Below are 14,803 nucleotides of genomic sequence, written 5' to 3' on the forward strand. Positions count from 1 at the left end.
CCTCCCGATGTTTTGGACTTCAACTCCCAGAAATCCCAGCCAGCTTACCATCTGTTAGGAAATGTGGGAACTGAAGTCCAAAAGACCTGGAGGCCCAAAGGTTGGGAAGCACTGCTGTAATGCTACCAATGTCTTTCAAAGAAGTGGCGACACCAAGAGCGCCTTCCCATTTCTTTTATTCGGTGTTAACATACAAGTGATAACCATATACAAAGCACACCCAGGCTGCAAGACAAGGCGGCAGTAACAGCAAAGGAGAAGGATGAGTTATCACGTACAAGAGCCAGGAGATTGACGGTAACATGCACACAAAACACAGTAACAAAAAGATGAAACAACAGGCCCAGATGGGAGTCTGGGCCTTTCAGTTGTGCCTTTCTACATTGAATGGTCTTGAATATTTCCATCTGCTTTCCCCCCTCCACTGTTTCCCACCTCTGTTCAAAAAAGAGAACACTGTCGGAGACAAACATTCGAACAGTCAGGGAGGAAAGTTGCCTGGGGGCCAAAGGAGACAAAAACGTAAGGCTTTTGGACGGAACCGGGAAATTGCAGCAATGGGAGAGATAGATACCTGAACGAGAGGGATTGCTCTGGTGACGGGAGCATGGGACAAAACGCTCCGGGTAAGCAGCGGTTTCACTTGAAATCTTTTTAGCAGCTGACATTCTTTGACCTAGGTTTAGGACATTGTAAACATTTTTTTTTCAAAATGAAAGATCTTTGAATGTTTGTGTGTGTGTGTGTGTGTGTCAAAGGATGCTAAAATAAGAAAATCTTGTTGTTTTTGTGCAGAAAGACAGGCTCTTTCCCATCACACTTGCCTCATTGATTGAGTCCATACCACCTTCCACCTGGAAGCTTGGGGGGGAGGGCTTTCCATCCAGGCTCAGTCCTGACCTCAGTTTCAGCAATTCTGCCCACAGGTCATGCGCTGGAGCTGGACTAGATCCCAACTGCCCATCTAGACACACTTTGCGGAGAGCATATCCTACTGAGCTCAACTTCCTCCTACTTGCATTGTGGGGATTCCCGTTCAGCACCAAAGTGGCCACCTCAAATACACTTCTGAGGGGATATAAGCCCCACTGAAGCGGAATCCCCAAGTGAACAGAAACAAGAGTGTGCTGAAAGAATACCATCCCGTGAGAACAAGCTATGTGCTTAACACGTGTTGTTTTTTCAGATTGTAAATTTGTGAGCTTTGTCCAAAAAAATGCTTAGTTTGGGGTGATAGCAGTGAGAGAAACCTAACTAAATTCCCCATCCATTTTGGCTTTTCAGGACCTTTAATTCTCAGTGGGCATTGGCTCCCTCTTCCCCTGCAGCCACAAGGGAGAGAGCCTTGCCAAGTTGGCTATGCGACGTATGAGCAAGAAGCCAACAGGTGTGCCCTGCATATGGGGATATAAAGTAGGGCAGCATCCCATGTGAGACCCTGATAAATGTTTAGCTTCCGTGAGACCACATTCCTCTGCAAAGATCCCGACCCAAAGACAAAGGGTTAGTTGATGCCCGAGGTCTTCAGAAAATGTTAACTCAAGAAAGCCCCAAACCCATGACAATTCTAATAGGTCTACAAAGTGGGCTAAAACTGTAACTTCAATGAGGCAAATCACACAAATTGCACACAAATGCATAAAGTGTTGGCTATGGGAGAGAAGGAGGCAAAGCACATCATTTCATATCTTTCTGCACTGATGGCCCTGCAGAGCCCCCCTTGGCTTTTCAAGCCCAGAGGGCACTGCATTTGCTCTGGATTTCCAATGAGAGCCAAGATTCCTAGGATGCAGCTCATAGCAATAGACACCGTTTCCCCTTGACAACAAATATGGCTACGTCACACGACAGCGTAAGTGCTTCTCGACGTTAGCAAGGGGAAACTTTCCAATCTCAACCACTTCTTGCCTCAAATGCCACGTCACTTGTCACTGAAGCGCTGCTCTCCAATTGCATTACACACACGCACACAAACACACACACACACAAACAAGCTAGCCTACTTTCAAACCGGCCTATTGCTATTGTTTGAATGTAAATAAGTAAGAAATTGCATTTCAAAGCCCAGGATAATATAATGCACAGTAGAATGCTACACAAAATCCATCGACCAGCATGACAGTGTTGGGAGGGACTTGTACAAATGCACCAAGCCAGTGCTACCTCCCGTTCTCTCTCATGATGTGCCGCTCCACCCAGCACTGTCGCAATGGCACAGAAAAGTGCGGGAGACTTTTGCCCACAGAGAAAACAAACATGGAGAACGTCTGGGAGATATCAAAGCCTGGCCATGGGTTCGGATGTGCATGGGATTAACTCTCCCTCGTATAAACTATTGGTTTCCAATGTGATTGGATGAGAGGCAGTTAGAAAGGTGCACTTAGCATTCACTGACAGTCCTTTCAGGTCTATAAAAATACGATTTTGTACGCAATGCCTGAAACCAAAAAGTAGGGCAAGAAAGCCGAAATTTGACATAGTACGCCCTAAAAGGGTTTTCCCCCTCCAGAGACATTTTAAAAAGATTTTTTAAATAATGCACTTTCGTTACCTGTAGCCCCACTTCCTCCCCACCCTTCCCCGTTGTCCATTGCTTGATACAACACACATGCGTATGCACGCACGCACACACACACAAATACACAAAATGGAATTTCATCCGAAATTGGAAAAAAATGTACAAGTCACATTTGGTTCATTGGTAATGTTCAAAGGATAGGCTGAATTAGTGAAAGACCTTTCTAGATTGTGTCGCCATCTTTGTCTCTTTTGCGAGGATGAATTGCAACAGGAAGATTCAGACCCGTGTGGCCCGACGACCGATACTGAGCTGTACGGCCAAGAGCTACACTAGTCAATCTCGATCCCCTCCCTTTGCAAAGAACTAGGTTCCGTGAGCAGAAAGAGAAGCCAGCTTTGCTTTAAATAGTAAAAAAAAACACCTGCTAGTTTCTCCTTGTCAACTGTATCCAAGACTAGTGGCTTAGACCTGTGCAGTATGGCTACCTAAACTGCTGACGTATGCTGCGAGCTTCATTTCAAAAGAAGAGCTCTTTCCGTGGGGGAAAAAAGGACATTGGCTTCTTTAGAGAACCACGTTCTTCTAGGCAGAGCCCACGGTATTGTATTTGGTGTCGAAATCGAAGTAGCAACCAGTGTATGTGTGTGTGTTTCCCACAAACGTCTGGATGAGTTGTGAAAGCCCCGTTGTGATTCAGTAGAGGCCCCATTCACAGTGCTGCGAGTCTTGGTATTGAAAAGAAAATGAAAAGGGAAGGAAACGCAACGTTTGGTCTGGAAAAGGAAATCTTCTGGACGTATAAGAGCTTATAAAGTTGAGGGCGGTCACAAACGGGCAAGGAGAGGGCACACTGTACCAAGGAGGGCACCCTGAACCAACGCAGAAACCTCCGGGAACTAAAGGCCAGTCGGGGCCGTGCCAGCCTTTGGCGAGCAGGTCTTCTCTTGTCCGAGGAGAACGGTGTTTTGGGAAGGACTGGCCCTTAACTACCAAAGGAAATTCTGGTTCTGGATGTCAGATGGGGGGCGGATTCAGGAGATGTCCCAGACCCTTCCTTGGAGGCACTTTCCCCCTCAAAGCCCATCCTCTTGTGCGGTTTCTCCAGTTCAAAAATGGCTAACGGAGGGCATTGTAAAGCAAGAGCATCCTTGACATTGGGAATAGAGTGAGCAGGGAGAAGAGACGACAGAGCTGCTTCTTCCAAAGGCCTTTCTTCCTCTACACCAGATCCTTCAAACTTAAAATCCCTTGGAGATACCGAAGGTATCTCCTCCTCCTCCTCCTGCTCCTTCTGAAAATGTGCTTTGACCCCACTTGGGCCACCCATCGCCTGTGCACTTCTCTTTTCCGTTGTGTTTGGGTCGACGTGCCCTCCACTTGATAACACTGATCTCTCGTGCATGAAATAAATAGGGTGCAGCTTCATCAAAATATTAGGCATTCTAAAAAGTTTTCAGTGCAAAACAAATAAAAACAATGAGGTTTTACAGTTGCATTAACTACAGTTAAAAAAGAAAGCACATTTACATCCTGTCAAAAGCTGCTACCAAAAAGTTGGAAAGAAGGAATGACTCCTATCTTGTGGGAGGAGAGGCAGAAAAGAACTGGGCAGAGAAGAGGGGGGAAAGGATTTGGACTGAGCTTTTTCTTTTCCTTTTTTTAGGCTGAGTAATGTTTCTATTAGATTTCCCTCCTGATGCTTGAAACGAGACTGTAGGTATATCCAAAAAAAGGCTTGTGTTGGTTAGTAATGTCTGCAAAATTATCCAAATCTTCACCCCCCCTCTCCATCTACTGATGGGCAGAGTTCCTTGGCAGCTCAAGTGACATCTCTTTTTGAAAATCAGTGCAATCTACCAGCCACCAAAATCCTCCTGTCATTTTTTCCTTTCTCTTAAAAATATTTGCTATGTGGTTTTTGGAAAAGGACAATGGTAGTTAGCCTCAACAGACTGTCAATCTGACGATCAGAGTGACAGCCTGAAAGTAACCCGTGGCTAATGATCGGCCATATTATGACTTTGCTCCATTCGTTGGGTAGAGGGCAGCTCCAAGCTCCCTTTTCCGATCTGAAGTCCTTCTTTCCAGGGTCCGCAAATGACACGTGAAGTGGGAGCATCCGGCATCCTCCTTCCAAGGGGGTTCCAGAGCAAACTACAGAGCCACCCACCGGCTCCATGGGGCACCACGGTCCCCGCCCCCACCCCCCAAGCTGCATCTTGGATGGCTAAGAAGCGGAGGAGGCACATATTTACAATCGCTAGACCTGGATAAAGAGAGGGGTGAGGGAGGCGGCAAGGAGATGCGCCCGGAGGCTCTTCCGACTCTCGTGTCCCTTCTCCTGAAATGCTGGGTGTCCGTTTCCTTTCTGTAGTGCTCTGTAACCCTGGCGCCCCATTTGCCGAGGCCGGCGGGTTCTGTGTGAGAAAAACAAAACATCGCTTGGTCTTCCCCTTGCAGTGGTTGCTGCCTTGATGGCAATGAGTAGCACCATATATTCCCCCGTTGTTCCCACACCGCAGGCCTCGCTGTTTCACTCCTCCTGCTTCCCTGCCACGGGACATCCCCAGCCGCCTTCCTGGATGGCTCTATTTTGGTCCCAAAGCCCCGGGTTCAAGTCTGGAGGCTGCGCTCCGGCCCCAGCATCCTGTGGCGAGGCTCAGGCTTCTTTGGCTGCGTTCCCGCTCCCGCTCGCTCTCCGACTGGCTCAGTGCTCGCTCCGGCCTGTGACTGGTGCTCCCGCCAGCCACCGTGGGCTGAGATGAGATGGTGCGCAGCAAGTGGTTCCTCTTGCGCAAGAATTCCGTCTGGCCGGGGAGGCCGAAGCTGCCTTTCCGAAGGGCCATCCGGGTGGTGTTCTTGGCCGGCCGGGAGCGATGGGTGTACTCCAGCTGGGCCAGGTGGGCAGCGTATCCCTCAGTAATGAACTGCAAGTTCAAAGAAAAACATGAGCTAGTATGGCCAAACCTTTGGAAGCAAGTCAGTGACATTTACTTGCCAGGATCATTACCACACAAATTAAGAAATCTTGGGAATCTTGGGCAGCTACAAAATCCTCACCACTTGACAGAACAGGAGAAGCAATTGGTTTCTTCCTTTATAAGTATACCATTCAGCAAACACCCAATGTCAACCCAAGTGAATGCCTTCCTTTGCTAATCATGTGGATGTTACTGCTGCAAAGTGTCAAATATATCCATTTGGAAACCTAGCATGCATCCTCATTTGAGCTTCATGACAATGTTCAGAAAAAAAAAAATAACCGTAGTCACCTAGACTTAGATGGCCTTCTGCTTCTTATACCACCCAGTTTGTCACTGTTTTGTTCCAGGCCGTCAAAAACATCCCGCTCTCCATTCAGCTCCTTTAGACCTCTCCTTGCTTCAAAGGTTGCAACCCTTACCTGGCAATGGTTCTGTAACTTCTTGGTTGGTCGCCCAACAATGAAGATCTGAGGAGGCGGCAAGTTGATGGAGGTATAGACTGAGATGTCCTTGGTGGATCCGTAGGCTGCGTGGATTTTCATATCAAGCTGGGGAAAGGTAATGGATGTGTGAGCAAGGTTTCTAGAACAGACACAGTCGTGCTATTGATATGTGCCTTCAAGTGGACTCCAATTCAAGGCAACCCCATCCTAATGTTTTATGGGCAAGACTTCTTCAGAGCGGTGTCATGCCATTGCCTTCCTCAGAGGCTGAGAGTGTGTGACTTTCGGTCTCCTGGAGGAGTCCCACAAGCACAATCAAAGCACCCCTGACAGATGGCCATCCAGCCTCTGTTTAAAGGCCTCCAAGGAAGGCACTTCCACCACACTCGGAGGCAAGCTGTTTCCAGGCATTCCCAACCTTGAAATGGCCCAGGAGATGACCGGAAGTGACACATCAGGTCCTGATGCCTTCCTGAGCCTTCCAGCAGTTCAGAAGGGCTGCACACTAGGCAGCATGGCCCTCGGGCTCAAAAGCTTACTACCTTTGCCCAAAAGAGTTTTAAGAAAGGGACGGATGCTCATCACAAGCATGCTTAAGCAGGAACATATAGACATTTGCAAGAGGAACACCATGCCAATGGGAGTTGGGATACAAGCAGGCCCTACATATGCCTGAACTCAGGCCTGCCCTCCCCCTTCCTTTACTTACATCTGTGATGAGGGACTTCAGAAAGTTGGCCTTGTGCCGCAAGGGGTCATGAACCAAGCCCTCGCAGAAGGACACGATCCCGTGGGGGAAATTGTGCTGAGCTAACCAGGCCACCACCCGCTGCTTCTGCATGTCAGGGCGGCCCGTGACGTAGATGATGAGGTAGCCAAGGTCTTGCCAGTGCCTGGAAAGGGAAAGAAGCAATGGGATGAGAAGTCAACATGGAAACACAAACACTCAGCAGTGCCCCCGGCCCTTTCATGCGGAGACAGAGGCCTGCCAGGCACGTCTCTCCGTATGTCAACAGATCTATGAAGTCTGGAAGTCTTCGTACCGTACTACGTCCACCGCTCCAGCTCGGACTTTGGGGTCACTGCCCATGATGGAGACGCTGGCCGCAAAGGAGCCGTCAATGCTGAACACCACAAATTCAGTCCCTCGGGGCAAAACAGTGATGTAGCTGTCGGCATACGTGTGGTCGCCCCTGAAGGCAAGGAAAGGAGATCTCACGTTGGGATCCATTTTAGAAGAGAAAAAGTCCCTTGGGGAACAAGACTCCCTAGCAATAGATGAGGGCTACAAAACATTCACCCTTGTGCTGCAGAACCGCTGACCTGAAGGTCGGCAACTCAAATCCGTGAGACAGGGTGAGCTCCCATCTGTCAGCCCTAGTTCCTGCCAACATAGCAGTTTGAAAACATCCAAATATGAATACATAGGTATCGCTTTGGCAGGAAAAGGCAAAGAACAATCTTGCAATCCACATGACCAGGAGGTGACAATGCAGGCTCCTTGGCTTGAAAATGAAGAAAAAGTACCTCCCAGAGCCAGAGATAAACGCCGCCTGCAGATGACGGGAATGAAAGGAGAAGCCTTGCCTTTGTTTGTGTGTCTCAGGTAATTGGAAAGGCACTGAATGTCTATTATTATTATTATTATTATTATTATTCACTCTCCATGGCAACACAAATGGTAGATGCTTTTTTAGATGCACTTTGAAACAAACTCTGCTGATGTATCAAAACACCTGTCCAGTGCACCATCCATTAAAAGTTCCTTCGACAGGGCACAAAAAGCACGACAATATGGGGGATTCAAGGAACTACAGTCCAAAAGGTTAACTGTTCCAAGCTCTTTATCGAATTGACACGGTAAATGCAAAAATCAAAACGAGGGAAGGAACCAGGCACACAGTTTTTCTGACTCAAAAGTGAAACATTGAATATATGTTTTTAAGGCAAAGACATCCTGCCACAGAACGTACCGCACCACCATTTTGACAGGATACACGCCGATTCCCAGTCTCCGATTCTCAGGGAGAACGTAGGAAATTCTGCCGCTGCTGTTGGTGATCTCTGTGTCAAAGTAAACCCACTCTCCTGATGGGGGCTGTCTCATAATATGAATATCCACCTGGGACAGAAAAAGGCATATTAGCTTTAAACAGCCATTTGATACAGATCACATTCTAAATTCCGCTCAACTCATTCATGTACATTCCAGACGAGACACTTCCAATGTATACTGTGACATAAAAACTACTTAGAAATGGTACAATGGATACACAGTGGGTTTTCTCCTCTTTTTATTGACCGCAATCAGATAAAAAGTTGTCCCAAATCGTACCTTTTCCCCAGTGAGTGTGACCATGTCCAACGGGCCGTACATAAACCTGGCATTTAACATCTGTGGACCGTCCTCATTAACAATAGCATCGATTATTCGGTGGTTGGCGGTGACATTCTGCCAAAAAGTAAAAACAAAACAAGCTTGACTTTACTGTCAATGAGGTGTGTCACTGTCAAGGGAAGTTGAGGTGGATCGTCACCAAGATCCATCTCTCAAAAAGAGATCCACTCTCACAAGAAAGCCAATACAATACAATACATTAATTTTGTCTTTTTCACTTGGGTCTCATCTCCAAGGATTTCACTAGGTACATCCATGCAAATACCGGTAGTCCAAAAGTTCTTCAAATCCCACGGGCCCCAAGTATTTCAGATAAAGAGATACTCTACCTGTAACAATAATGGTAATAATTTTCCCCTAAAACACACCCCTGTGCCCTTACCCTTAGTTTCACATGGGTCCTCTTGCGAAGCCACTTCTCCCTGGGTTTGGAAGGTGTAAAGACAGAGACCTCTTTGCCATCCAGCTCCAAGATACTCGGGTTTTCGTGTCTTATCACCTGAAGAAAAGACAGCCTGGTCAGTTATTTCTACTGCTCTGAATTCAGTCCTAGCTGATGATCTCGTATAAATCACAAGACCATGAAAGGATAGACACCAATACAAGGTTGGAATAACATCTTGAATTTCTATTTGCATATTAAAAGAGCCAACATGAGTATTATTATTATTATTATTATTATCTAAAAATAGTAACAGCAATAAACAACATGCAAGTGTCCAGGATGTAGTAGTACTGTCATAATTTAACATTATGATATAACCTCATAGAATCATAGAAGTGGAAGAGATCATAAGTTCTAAGGAGTGAAAAGTAAAGCTTGTGATCAGGGAATGTGATCTGTCCAGTTGTAGAGGTATCCCGCTGTGACTGAATACCAATACAAGGTCTTTTGAAAGTGACACGCTGGAAGTTTGCAAGCCCCCCAGAACTGACCTGTCTGAGCAAGAAGGCAACCACGTCCGTCGACTCCCAGTAGCTCGCATGGAAAAGGTGTGGTAAAGCGATGGTGGGGAAGGCGGTCAGAGCATCCGGGCAGTAGAGAGCATAATCAATCCTTTTTGTCCCCCACCATTTGGACGCAACTGAGAGCAGATAAAAGGAGAAGACCACCAACATTTTAAAAAGTAAACACAATGCAAGTAACATCTTGGTTTCATGTTCAAAATCAACCTCTAGTGAGTCCAACTTAAAAGTGTCAGAAAGCCTTCTCTTTAGACAGATAAACACTAAATGCTGCATCTAAATGTAATGCCACCCACATTAGACAAATAACATCCATTCCAATGGGCCTGTTCTTGTGGACCTTTGCTGGGTTGATACCAGTTTAACCACCGTGGCTTCTCCCGACAATTCTGTTAGCGACCACTAGCTTTGGAACCCACCTGAAATCAAGCTACAGTCTATAGTATTTTTATGGGGAGATGACAAATAATAATCCTTAAGCCTTTTTAGATTTGCAGCTAGGCTTAATCTCACATAACTCTCGGTCAAGCAAGGACAATATGAAGGAGGTGTGGATGATATCATGTGCTGAAACAAGCAAGAAAATACATTGCAAGATGGGTATAAAAAGACTCGATATCCATCCTCAGGAACACGGCTCCCTGAAACATTTTTTTTTGGTCACAGATCCTACTTACCGTATGTTACGGGCACCACTTAGCAAACCATTTTCAAAGCCTTTTACTTACATACTTACTTACCATTTCTGGGTATCTTTAATGCATTTATGTATGCATTTCTAAATCAGTGTCAGAATCTCAAGAGTGCAAGTATCAAAAGAAAGGGAAGGAAGTGTTATGAAAAGGAAGGAAGGAAGGTCACCTGTCAACCCCCCCACCAGCATTGCTATTTCCTTCCAGATTTGTGACTGAAATGCAGATAAATGAGGAAGAAGAGAAGGAGGAAATCAAACTGGCCTGTTCGGAGAATTTCCACTGACTTACATGTCGCTCATGTTGGCATTTTGAAAGCAAGCTCCTGATATTTTGTTTGATTTCTCCAAGTTTTTTGTTAGATCTCTCCACCCCCTTGTAGCAAATGTCTACATCGGAGAGTCTTGTCGTGAACAAAGCTGATATAAGACCCAGCAAGTCTGACATGTTGCTGGTTTCTAAATGTTAAACTGATCATCAGATCAAAATTAAAATCTGTTCCAAAAAAACAAAAACAAAACCCCTACAAACAGTATGTCTTCCTTTCCTTTGGCTGTGTGTGAACTTTTCTTCCTAGACTTCTGATCAACAGAACGGTAACTTTGAAACCAAATGACAATTATTTCTGCTTCCAAGCAAAAGGTCACCTCAGACTTGGAGGTGTTCCAAGCTTCTCTTTTCCTGTTCAAGACACACAGCCTGGCCTCTTTGGGGATTCTCCAAACAGGGAAGTCGGGAAGAAGGCCTCCCTCCAAAGTGCCATGGAGACGGTTACAATTCACAGCCTGCACAGCCTTGGCGCCTGCAGCTGGCTGTTAGTGGCAGCAGGAGGGTTCACCTTGCAAGCCGAGTTAGGGCAGTGTTTTGTTAAAGCATCTACCAAGACTGCAAAAGCATCCCGGGGAAAGGGAAAGCCGATTGTGTCAGTTTGGAGATGGCAAGAGAGGTTAGTCAGGCCCTGCACGGCAGCTTTGCACTGCTGCTGCTGCTGCTGCTGCTGCTTCTTTTCCAGAATACCTTGACTGAAGTCGAGGCCTGGAATCTGCAGAATGGAATCCATTTCCCAGTGGGAGGATCTCCCAAGCCTTCTTCCTAGGAGATTCTGGGCCTGGTCGGGTTTAGGCGCCCTATGCCTTTTGCGAGAGGGTTGGGTGGAGGATTTATGAGGGAGGGCAAGCAATGCCAGAAGACTAAAGCCCCGGGGATGGTGGAGGTGAGTTTGGTTTTCTAAAACACACAACGTTTAAAAAAAGAGGAAGACAAAACAAAAATGAAACACACGCCTGTTAAAACACACAGAGTCATGCAAAACATACAACTCCTTTTGCTCTTGCCATGAAGGAGATGATCTGGCTGCTTGAGAAACAACTGCGCATTTGACATATAGGCTCACCGTTTGAGATCTTATGAACTCTTTCACATATTAGAGATCTGTTTGTATCTAGGTATGTAAATGCGTATGATTCAACTAGGGAAAGGCCCTGTCTTCTTATTCAGAATGGCAAAGAGTGTTGGAAATAGCAACCTCCCAAGCCTCTCACTATTTATTTGTTAATGTATGTATTTGCTAACCTGTGTTCTATGTGTATAAAGGAAATGGACAACCAATGGTGGGAGTTCCTTGAGTTCCTGGTGCCTTTGCCAGAAGCCCATTCAGTAGCCTTGGGCAAAGCCACTCACTCTGAGCCATCTGCAATCACCGGAAATGATACTGGCTTAAAAGATGACCACTAGATAACGCTTGTGAAATCTTTGGAATACTTCAAGCATCATGCTCATATTAAGTATGGAAGTAGCATGAGATTTTGAAGGCAATGACAGCCTTTTCCTTCTCAAGACAAGGATGCTTTTTAAAGGCAAGGGGATAGTGACCTAGAGATGGTGAACCTTTGAATCCCAACAGGAGGGGAAACATCCACAAGGAAACCAAACAGCAGGTCGGTCCGTCCTTCAAAGATGCCGGGCGTCATCTTGGTGGGTGGAACCCATGGGGACAGACCCATTTCCAAGGAGGGAGAACACTTACTGTTGGCTATGTTGGTAGCAGTGTAACTGTCTGCCATTCCTGAGACCTGGCTGGCAATGCTGGCCTCGCTGGCTCTCCGGAAGCCCCTGAACTGAGGGGCAGAAATGGGAGTAGAAGGGGATGCGCTCTCCATGAAGGCGCCACCATGAGACTGAACAACATCCGCTACGGAGACGAAACAGTGAAATTGAGAGCATTAAACCAGACTCACAAGAGGTCACTGCGAGACACACAGGATGCAAATCAAATCAAAAGAAAAGAAAAGCAAGCCCCTCCACTTTTGCACGCACACACAGCAGAACACCATTGTGTAGAGATTTGTCAAAGCTGATTGGAAGGAACAAGCATTTCAACAGAGCTCCAGTCAGAAAAAAATATATGAAAGACACCGGCACAAGCACCAAAGCAAACAGGTCAGCAGCTCTGCAACCATTTCCCAAATGGTGAAAACGAAACAACGGCCTGAGAAGAAAACAGAAATATCGGGAACCCCATTTAACTACATGCACAACTTGCAGTGGCTTTTGAATTGTGTTGTGAGCAGACCTTTGAAAGATGACTGGTTTTGGACCACAACTCACAGAATCCTGACTGAAGAACTCTGTCAGTGTTGTAATACAAAAAAGGAACATTCCTGGTTCTTGGCAGCTCTGAGATTTCCTGCCAAAACGTTGCTACAAGGAGGTTGGGTTGTATATAGATAGAATTTGGGTTGTGTACTCAGTTCAAACAGGGCAATTACAAGGCTTGTGAGACTGAGTAAACTGGGAGACAATTCTTAAAACTATCCCAGAACCTCAGTAAAATGTGTGCTTCTGCTGCTTGTAAACGTATTTGCTCAGGAACCTCTGTTTTTGGTGACATTCCTCTCAGGACTAAATGTTGGGAGGATTTCAGAATAATCCTCCAAAACATTTCTTCCTAGATTTCTGACTTGTCCACTTCATTTCCAAAGGTTGATATGCAGAATTGTGTATTTATTTATTTAAAAGATGTTTGACCTGCCTTTCAGTGCACACAGTTGTTAAAAAGAGACTTAAAAGCTCTACAAATAAGTACAGTCCGACATCCATATACAAAGGTTCTGCATGCATGGATCCAACCATTCACGGCTTGGAAATATTTAGTTCCCAAAAATAAACCTTGGTTTTGCCATTTGATATCAGAGGCACCGTATTATCACGCCACTGTACATAATGGGACTTGGACATCCATGGATTTTGGGATCCAAAGAGGTCCCGGAGCCAAACCCAGCAGATACCAAGGACCCACTGTAAATTCCATGATCAATGTGCAACAGCCTCCGCCTGCCCCCAGAACAGCCAAAAATACTATGTTTGCTTAGCTTGCAGTTTTTGAGCAATGCATTTGTGTGCATCGGAAACATAAAGCAGAGGGAACATGCAAACGAGCTAAAGAAAACAAAGGCTGTGGCAAACTGCACTTGTTATTTTGGAAATTCTGTGCATTGACCCAGAAGTTCAAAGAGCTAAAAATGGTGCACCATAAAAGGAGCTACCTGTCTTTCCTAAGGTAAAACATGGCCTGTCTTGATGTAAACCATAGGACTTGTGCAGTCCCTCTTTGCTCTTATGTCCAGAGACCTAGCATCTTTTCCCTTCTGCATAATTCAAAATCAACCTTTGGGACCCGTGAGGCAGAATTCAAAACCAACAAAGAATCTTATGCAAGCCTAGATTATGAAGAGTTTGTGTATTGCTGTCTGCTTTCCCAAATGCAATGAAGTATGATTCAGCATTCCCAACCGCTGAAGTGTTTGCAATGGGGGAATTGTAAACATCTGCAGCGCAGAACAATGCATCGTGTCGGATGAAGTGGACAGTAGCCCATGAGAGCATATGCCATTAGACACTGGTTAGCCCAAAAAGCCATGAGATTCTTTGTCATTTTTGTTGTTGATGACTAGGCACAGCTGCTCCCTCTGAAAATTGAAAATATCTGGTTATTTAATTAGTTTAATGGATTCCTCTTGCCTTGCCTCCCAATAAGCCGTCACAGCTGCTACCCTTGAATACTGAAATGGCATTCCAAATGGGAACACACAAAAAAGGTAACCATACTTGGCCATATGAAAAATATCAAAATCCACATACGGATAATGTCACCCAAATCAGGTTCCACCAAGGAATGATGGTTCAAGGTTGCACTGAAACTGTTGTTAAGAGTCTCTTTCCCCCATTTTGGTTTGGACCATGCAGAGCCAATGACTTCAGCACCTTCAACCTTCTCCTCCGTTTCTCTACTCTCAACCCCCTATTCTTCTCAACGAAGAGATCTCGAAAGCTTGTGCCTTTGGAGGGTGTTTGAAAACTTGTTTTAAAAAAGGCACAGATTTTGGCATTTCCCAAATGCAAGCATTTCCTTATAGATTTTTTGTTGCGTGCCTTCATGTTGTTTCTGACCTTAAGGAGAACCTATTACACTGGCCAACACACCTTTTGGTGCCTCAAATGTGAGCCCTGTTTCTGGGTCTCTTTGACCTGCTGAATCCAAAAATGGCACCAGTTTCCCGCCATCAGCTCTAGTTTTTGAGATGCAGAACATATTCCATCCAGTGGTTCTCAACCTTTGTCCTCCAGGTATTTTGGACTTCAACTCACAGAAATCCCAGGCATGTTACCAGCTGTTAGGAATTGTAGGAGCTGAAGTCCAAAAAACCTGGAGGACCAAACATTGAGAACCACTGCCATCGATCACTTTTCATTTGCTTGCCCTTAAAAAATCATGACAGCCGCGTCTAAGAAACTAGAGC

General features: G+C 45.7%; 1 protein-coding gene across 7 annotated transcripts in view; it reads right to left on the bottom strand.

Annotated features, from left to right (window-relative positions):
- Positions 1-159: 159 nt before the first annotated feature.
- Positions 160-14,803, bottom strand: part of pitpnm2 (phosphatidylinositol transfer protein membrane associated 2) — a 104,623-nt gene continuing 89,979 nt past the window's right edge. For 4 of the 7 annotated variants that reach the window (XM_008113701.3, XM_008113698.3, XM_062958619.1 and 1 more), the window contains 10 exons: positions 12,031-12,195; positions 11,022-11,231; positions 9,283-9,431; positions 8,729-8,845; positions 8,284-8,400; positions 7,922-8,070; positions 6,992-7,141; positions 6,658-6,841; positions 5,925-6,053; positions 160-5,448 (listed from right to left, as the gene is read on the bottom strand). In XM_008113701.3, the coding sequence (XP_008111908.1) occupies positions 5,110-5,448; positions 5,925-6,053; positions 6,658-6,841; positions 6,992-7,141; positions 7,922-8,070; positions 8,284-8,400; positions 8,729-8,845; positions 9,283-9,431; positions 11,022-11,231; positions 12,031-12,195 (1,709 nt within the window). In that variant the 3' untranslated portion in view covers positions 160-5,109. The remainder of the gene's footprint in view (positions 5,449-5,924; positions 6,054-6,657; positions 6,842-6,991; positions 7,142-7,921; positions 8,071-8,283; positions 8,401-8,728; positions 8,846-9,282; positions 9,432-11,021; positions 11,232-12,030; positions 12,196-14,803) is intronic. The other 3 variants (XM_062958621.1, XM_003222773.4, XM_062958622.1) reach the window with 2 other exon arrangements.

This window comes from Anolis carolinensis, chromosome X (genome assembly GCF_035594765.1).
Source record: "Anolis carolinensis isolate JA03-04 chromosome X, rAnoCar3.1.pri, whole genome shotgun sequence".
NCBI classification, from domain to species: domain Eukaryota; kingdom Metazoa; phylum Chordata; class Lepidosauria; order Squamata; family Dactyloidae; genus Anolis; species Anolis carolinensis.